Source organism: Ostrea edulis, chromosome 8 (genome assembly GCF_947568905.1).
Source record: "Ostrea edulis chromosome 8, xbOstEdul1.1, whole genome shotgun sequence".
In the NCBI taxonomy this organism is placed as follows: Eukaryota; Metazoa; Mollusca; class Bivalvia; order Ostreida; family Ostreidae; genus Ostrea; species Ostrea edulis.
This window is the reverse complement of record NC_079171.1, coordinates 49,833,794-49,842,309: the sequence shown is the minus strand read 5'-3', so window position 1 is coordinate 49,842,309 and position 8,516 is coordinate 49,833,794. Positions and strand designations below refer to the sequence as shown.

At 34.8% G+C, this 8,516-nt stretch overlaps 1 protein-coding gene across 1 annotated transcript; it reads right to left on the bottom strand.

The window, feature by feature from the left end:
• Positions 1-6,313, bottom strand: LOC130049162 (transient receptor potential cation channel subfamily M member-like 2). The gene is made up of 4 exons (XM_056146389.1): positions 6,034-6,313; positions 5,443-5,602; positions 4,633-4,805; positions 1-843 (listed from the first exon to the last, which is right to left on the bottom strand). Exons 1-4 carry the CDS (start codon positions 6,128-6,130, stop codon positions 731-733), a joined length of 543 nt encoding a protein of 180 aa, XP_056002364.1. The 5' UTR covers positions 6,131-6,313; the 3' UTR covers positions 1-730.
• Positions 6,314-8,516: the final 2,203 nt, after the last annotated feature.

Below are 8,516 nucleotides of genomic sequence, written 5' to 3'. Positions count from 1 at the left end.
TATCTTTAAATATCATTTTTATTTCTATTACTATGCAATACAATATTATGCCCTAAACCATTGAATAAATCAGTGCATCTATAAATATAACATCCCTAAGTCCACAATTCGTTTGTAGAATTTTCATCCCCTCGCAATTCATTGCAAGAGGGGATATGTTTGCATGTGCGTGTGAATGTGCTTCAAATAGCAGCTTCGAATTTATATCGAAAAGAATATATGTAACTTCCATTACGTACGTATATTATTCATACCTATCTGTTTAAATTTCGAGGCTTGTTTCATTATACATTGGAAATCATAACATGAAAAATAAAGTGGGGGATTTTGATAACAATATGCAATAAAATCAAGACAAATTCATTTTGTTATAACAAACTGTGCAAAACTTCAAACAATTTGCAAATCATATACTAATCTAAAGCTCCACATACATAACATTGATGGCAATGCGTGTATGCTTACACAAGGTTCATGCATAAAGCTATTGCCACTTGAATGGGATGAAACTTAAAACACTCAAAATATACATCATTGATTACATGTTTTCTCAAATGTCAAAATTCAAACGTTTCAATTTTCAAAACTAATTTTGTCCTTGTGTTATTGCAGGAAAGGAATCGGAGAACGATCTACTTCCTGTCTACAATCGTACAACGATCTACTTCCTGTCTACAGTCGTACAACGATCTATTTCCTGTCTACAGTCGTACAATGATCTACTTTCTCTCTACAGTTTATCACTCATTCTGAATGCTGTTATCCTTTGAAAGTTTTTACGAAACTTTTGGGCTTCCTCTTTTTCCTTGTTTTCAATTCGTACTTGTTTTGGGTAGTAACGTTCTATAAAGATATTGAATAAAAGTCAGTTAAGAATTGTGAGTCTATTAAAGTCCTACATAAATGTTAGAAATGCATCATGTGACAATCATGTTTGCAGATGAATGACACCAATTTATAAATGAAGTAATGTTTATTAGGGCTGGGACGATTCAGGGTTAGCTCGATTCGGTTCGGTTTCGATTCAGAACAGCACGGTTCGGTTATTTTCGATTCGGTTCATGTTAGGTCCAATTTATCTAATGACACCACAAAAATTAACAATTTTAATGAGTAGCATATTTGATTTGATTTAATTCAAGTTATATAACTATATGTTGTCATTTGTAAACATCATATCTATTCATAATGGCATTTTATAACTTTGATGGAAAAAAGAAAACACTGACAGTCTATCAAAATTTGTTATATTAATGTGCTACATAAGTTTTGGATTATTAAACAAATCTATAGTGAATCTAAAATGTATATGATATTGTTTTCATTGATATGCAAAAATTCAACAATTCTATCAATTGAGTCTTTGAAAATATCTCCTATATTGATTTACTTCTCTCATGTTAACTGTCAAATCTGTGTCATTACCTACGATGTTGATTTCACTCCACCACTGACAGGAATGCTATATGTCATGTAAAGATAAACTGCAATGATCTTACGGACCATATTCTGTTGGTATCTGAGTGGTGAAAATGCTAACTCTTAACACAGTAGTGATTTAAATCTCCGTTGCATAAAAAACCACATGTTTTCAACATCACTCGGACGCCATATTTGTTGTTTTGGTGTAAGTAAAATCTAAACCGAACCGAACCGAAATCCGGAATTTGTAATCGGTGCATCGAATCGAATGGTATGAATCACGGTGCACCGAAATTTTCAGTGCACCGCACAGCCCTAATGTTTATTGGAGATAGCTGATATATCATTTTCACAATTCGATACATGCTCATATTCTTATTTAAGAACAATGGTGACCAATTGACTGAATTGGCTTTGGATTAATTGTACTGAATGACAGATTATCATATTTTTCATCGTAGTTAATGACGTATGGTATTTGAAAAATAGACATCCATAATTTATAATTTTGGTCAATAATTGTTGTTTGCTATATATTTACTGGGCAATTTATTTACTTTTGAATCTATTATAGTTAGAATGTGATTCAATAGTCTGCATATGATCAGTTTTTAAATCAAGACAGGCTAATGACAAATGAGTTGATGTTACACGGATTTTAATATTTTTGTTTAAAGCTAACATTTGCAAATTTGATAGAGTTACAACATTCTAATGTAGAAATACAACCTTTTATTACATCAAATGATGCATGGAAGGTGAGGACAACGACCATTGATCAATATCATAACTCCTATAAGAATGCCGTATTTTATAGACATTGTTAATGCGTTTTGTACCAAACCCCCCCCCCCCCCCCCCCACTACGGATAAATCCATTCACCTGCTCAAGATATATGGCTCACGACAGATGTGACCAGTTGACAGGGAGTGCTTAGTCATGCTGGTGTTTCCAGGGGTCCACGTTTGCCTTATTCTTAGTTTAGTGGTTTTTATAGGATTTTGAGATTGGTCACGTCCATTATATTTACTTTTTGATAAATATATACTTTAATGCACTGAGTTACAGATAAGAAATACAAAAAGAGAATTGCTTTGAATTTTTTTTCTATCAAATCATAGGATCATAAGAATTTTAAAGAGAAAATAGAAGGTTTTAGGGTATATTTTGTGTCCATACACATCAAACATTGATGAGATTGGGAACATGCATTTTTGGCATCTCCGTCTGTCTGTAGCAAAAAGCTTTACCTTCATATTTTACACCATTAGAGGTAGACCTTTCACATTTGGTGTGTGTATTTCTTGTGGGAAGACCTTTCAAGTGACACCAAAATATGTGACCTGGTGAACTCTACATTTTTAAATCTTAAGAGGCACTGCTTTAATAATAAGCATGGGTATTACTTGTGAGAAGACCTTTCCAACGACTGTAGATTTGTTGGCTTTTTGTCATTGACCATTGACCTAATTTTTGGAAATTTTCAGAAAACTTTAATGTCTTACAGATTCACTTTGTTGTAATCCGGGGGCATCAGTGTTTCAGTAAAATTTACATATGTTTGTTTAGTTCGTTACATATTTTAATTACTCGGAATGACTAGGATGAGTAAGCATCCCCTAATTCAGTTTATCAATGAAATAAAGATGTTTAAAATATGGGGGTATTCTGCAATATAATAATGATTACATAATGTAATTGAAAATCTTCTTCCCATTCAAACGCCGCGATGATCCAGAGATTAGAATGTTCGCCCCGCATGCGGAAGACCGGGGTTCGAATCCCGGCCGCGACAGACCTAAGTCGTTAAAACAGGTAATGACAGTTCCATCGCCAGAACGCTCGGAATCAAGTGTGAATATCACGGGTCCTCGGAGATGACCTTAAAAACGGATGTCCCGTGTCACAGTAGGTGTGGCACGCTAAGGCGCCAAGCATAGGCCTAAATTTGAAGGCTTTTACCGGTCTTGGTAACGTCTCCATATGAGTTAAGAAATCTCGAGAGAGACGTTAAACAATATATAATTAATATTCTTATTCAACAGGCATGTGTTAGTGTCCTTTTATCTTCTATAATAGATCACTATGCAGTGTTCAACTGGAAACTCGGTTGAGCAGTTGCTATTTTCTGATGTCGAAAGATTGATTGTATATTGTTTGCATATCCCTTCCGAGAATATTTCCCTGATATGGAGACGTTACAATTGACGGTTAATGGCAGCAGATTTTAGGCGTATGTTCAGTGCTTAAGGCTTTTAAGTAGGGAGGGATCTTTATCGTGACACACTTGCTGTGAAACGGATCCTCGGTTTCCGGGGTATCAAGCAAAGGACCTCCCCATTTAGTCGTCTCCTAAGACACGCAAAGGGTACTGAAGACCTATTCTACCCCGGGTTCCCACAGCAGGTGTCGAAAGATCAGAGGTTATAATTTTTGTAGTTCAAAGCAGTCTCCACAAATCATACCCATCTCTGCATCAGTTATATTTTTATGACTAAACATAAACAGTCAAGCCATATCAGTTGTCTTTCCCCGACTGGTCCGGCTATGATCGATGTTTCCATATTCACTGGGCCTACTCATTTCTATATGGCTCGCTTCTCGATGCATGTGAACCTACATGCACATGCAATGATAGGATATAATTCAGATTCGTCATGTAAATTAAAACTTTAAAAACTAGGCTGATCGAAATATTGGTTTAAACTGACCATTGGTTAGCTAATCACTGATCAAATATATATCCTCTGGTTAATTAATTGCTTGTTAAAATAAAATTTGACCTAGGGTTAAGTAATCCGATGATTAAGTACTGATTTTGACTACGGATTTGTCTGAAGATGTAAGCTTCATGGTAGGTGTGACCGGTTCATAGGGATGCTTACTCTCCTTAAGCACCTGAACCAACCTCTGGTATACATAGGAGTCAATGTTTGCCCTATTATTCATAAAATTATGAGATTAATTACTGTTATCTTCATTTTCTCATATTTCTCCAACTGAACATTCAAATATAGTACACATGTGGATTTCTTGTTCAATGGGACATATAGAATCGAAATATGAATGTAGATAAATATATGAATCGTAATATATGTAGGATTACAGAAGTTAAATTGAAGCCAACTGCATTCCAACTTAACAGTTTACAATATTATCCATGTTCAACGTTTGCTGATGCATATGTGTAGATGACAATTCATACTTACTTTCACATTTGTCGAGGCAGCATCCTTCCCTGCCTGGGCAGCAAAAGAAACGATAAGGAAGGAATAAAAGGTTGATAGGAGATGGGATCCTCCATTCATAATCATTGATGACGGTATACCTCTCAAATCTCCACAATTTCTCGGAGTTTTCTTGAACCCTTTCAAATGTGTAGCTGCAAAAGCATTTAAAAATCGTACATATCGGGTTATTGGGTAAATAAAATAAGTCATAATGTTTGTAGTTGTTTGTTTGTTGTTTTACACTCCATCCGTGGATTTTGCTCTCATTTAAAGATACCACTATCTGGAAGTGAAATTAAAAAATGTTAACTCTTGGCACATAGCCAAAAGTCGTTTTTGTGAGAGCTTTCAATCGTACCCACTCTTACAGTGACAGTCGTATCCACCTGACCCATGACTTCCACTTCTAATGACGGACGCCTAGCTAGTAAACGGTATCTAATGTGGTACGATTTATAGGTTTGACTCGGCACAATAATTGAGAATTGATTGCAAATTAAGCACCCTAATCATTCAGTTCATCCTAGTTTTTAACAGTTTAAGTATGACAAATGTGTTTTATGTAGATATGATAAGGTAAAATAATTTTTATCATTATCTAGCTAATGTTAAACCTATATTCCAAAAACACAATCAATGCTTATCCCACCAAAACGCAAGTTGAGATGCTAATGGTAATGATTGCCAGTGTGCATATTTTAGATACGTTAAATGCATGACAACATCTTAAACACATGGCTCTTTCAGATGACACGAGCAGCTGATATTTTTATGCAAAACATGATATACCTGAACATGGCAATAACGAGATTGACCAACAGAAGATTAGAAAACAACATGTAAATTGCTGAAACGCCCAACACTGTCCAGTCTTCTTGAGGACAACGTTCAATGGAAGAGTCGAACTGCCACACCGATGTATTGTGAGAACAGTCTGATAGGTCTTTGCCTAGAAATGTCAAATGATAATTTAAAACAATTTTCAAAATGTTTCTCAGATTGAAATATGAAGAAAACAATTCTGATAACAATGGTCTACCTATGATCAATTTCTCATCAAAGTTGATCAACATGGAATTATAAATTTTCGTGGAAGTCTGATTTTCGTTGATTTAAATCCAATAAAGAGTGATATTACCTCAACCGCGAAATTAAGCCTCCACTAACTTAACATTAAAATTCAAGACTGGTGTTCACAAACCATGAAAACAAGACACCGCAAAAGCAAATGATTTCAAAGCGTTGAAAATTAATTTCATAATTATGTGCTGGATAGATTGTTAAATATCAATAACAATAATACGTTTAAAAAAAGAGAAGTTCTTATGGGTTATCACATTCACTTCAAACAAGTGCACATTAAATATATAATGATGTTACCTTCCAAAAAGTCATTGAATAACTCTCCGTAGAGTTGAAAATATGGGTAGTAAATAATTTGCCAAATTCTCCACTTCGTCCAGTCACCATCCCACATGCCCTGATAATCCGGCCAGAGATTCGCGTGGTAGTAAATCCCAACTCCTATCACAATAAAGACTGCCACGAACAGGAAACCAAATAGATCCTTTAACTACAATACGATACTGTATAGGAACATTTCTTCCCAAGTACAAAACAAACTTGAATGTGAATATGTCATTTTTCCAAATATTGTATGCTTCTCGAATTCTCTTCGTGAGAGTATACAGTCGTCGCTGTCTTATATATCCGTCTGTCCTTCCATCCGAACTCATATCGTTCAGGAAATCACAACTACTGCCTTGAGACAGGGACTTTTGGACCAAAATCACTTTGGAAAGGTCAAGATTACTCAGAACATATTTTTGATGTAACGATATAAGGGGGAAAGTGCCTTATCTCAACACTTTTTGAACAGGTATGGATCATATATCATAAAATAGATTACAGGCAAATGTCTTTCAGACAAAGGTCACTCAATATCATTTTAAAAAGGTCGAGGTTACTCTGAACATACATTTTATATATGAACAAAGAATCTTCATTTCAACAATACTTCAGGAGTTAATGATTTTTGGACCAGGGTTTCTTAAGGTCCTTTTAGAAAGCTCAAGATCACCCAGAACATATATCTTGTATAATATAAAGGGTTTCTTATTTTATCAGTTTTTGGACACTTGATCCTAAATCACATAAATAGATATCAAACAAGATATGATTATAATCTACCGATTATAAAGTCTCCCAAACGAAGTATCGGCTGTACAGTTTTTTCTTCTGAGTACTACTATTTTCTCCCATAACAAAATCAAAGCCAATTTCTACTTCATTTAAAACATCTCGATCACGAAGGATTTCATGTGAAATTAAAAAAAAGAATTCGTTTTTTTTTCAGTAAAACTGATGTCACTTGACTTCGATCCTAATTTGTAAGTCCCAACATCCTCTTATCATTTTTATGATTCCATGCCTGTATCAGTCCTAGTTCTAAAGTTACTTTTCTTAATCAAAGCCAAAGTCAATGGGGATACAAGTGTGTAGGTCACTACACCCTTTTATCATTTCTGAAGATAGCATGTCTCTATCAGTCCCAGTTGTAAAGTTATATCACACTTATGTTTAGGTTCAGAAGTCAAGGTCACTTGACCTTGATAACAAATTTGTAAATCCCATCATCCTTTTAATATTTCTGAACATTTCATTTCTTTAACAACATAGTTCTTAATGTAATACCATGTTTTTGATCTAAGGTGAGATGTCAAGATCGCTGGAGTTACTTGAATTTGATATTGATTTGTAGATCTCATAATCTTTTCATCATTTGTGAAGATCGAATGTCTCTATAAATTCCAGTTCTTAAATTTGTTTGAGTTTGTATGTTCAAGGTCAGAGGTCAAGCTCATTGGGGTCATTTGACCTTGATACCCATTTGTAGATATCATCATCTTTTCAGCATTCCTGAATATCTCATATTTCCACTAGACTTAATTAAGTAATACCAATTTTATGTTCTAAGGTCATGGGTCAAGATCGCTGGACTCCCTTCACCTTAATACTAGTTTGTAAATTGTATCATCTTCATATCAATTCTGAAGGTCCCATGTCTCTATCAATTCCAAAATTATATGACTTTGTATCTTCAAGGTCAGATGTCAGGGTCACTCAAATCACTTGATCTTAAAACCAATTTGCATATCTCATAATATTTTCATCATTTCTAAACATTCCATTTCTCTATCAGACCTGGCTCTTAAGTAATGCCAGTTTAATATTTTATGGTCAAAGGTCAAGACCACTAGAATCACTTGACCTTGATACTAGTCCTGTCATCCCCTAACCATTTCTGAAGATGTCACTATTAGTCCTGGTTTCAAAGTTATACCACTTTTTATGTTCATGGTCAGAGGTCAAAGTAAGTACAGTCATTTGAGCTTGATACTAATTTCTAGGCGTTGTCATCCTCTGTTCATGTCTGAAGACCCCATGACTCTATATATTATATTTGTCAAGTTATATCTGTTGAATTTTGAAATTAATCTTTTATCCATATAGTTCTATGTTAAACCTCAACCCCCCCCCCCCCCCCCCCAATGTACCCTAACCCCTTCAATCCGAAAACAAAAACATTTCTGCACATCTAGATACATTGGCCTACCATAACCTTGAATATATATTACTCTTATCCACTGGTTACGGAGAACGGTGTCGGGCAGTTTTAGACGCGAGAAAGAAGCGGCAGAAGAAAAAGAAAAAGAACCGAGCAAAAACAATAAGTCTCCAAACTTCGTTTTTTTTTTAAAGAAATATGTCACTCAAGGTCATTTTAAAGAGGTCAACGTCACTCAACATTTATCATGTTTTATGGGAAAAATTTTTCAACAGTCAATAATCATTGTGCGAGT

Excerpts from the sequence above, each read along its gene's own strand:
- LOC130049162 (XM_056146389.1), bottom strand. The coding sequence starts at position 6,130 with ATGTGGGATGGTGACTGGACGAAGTGGAGAATTTGGCAAATTATTTAC. Across the intron at positions 4,806-5,442 it reads CTCGTTATTGCCATGTTCAG|CTACACATTTGAAAGGGTTC; the intron begins GTATATCATGTT and ends ATGCTTTTGCAG. Across the intron at positions 844-4,632 it reads CTGCCTCGACAAATGTGAAA|AACGTTACTACCCAAAACAA; the intron begins GTAAGTATGAAT and ends ATATCTTTATAG.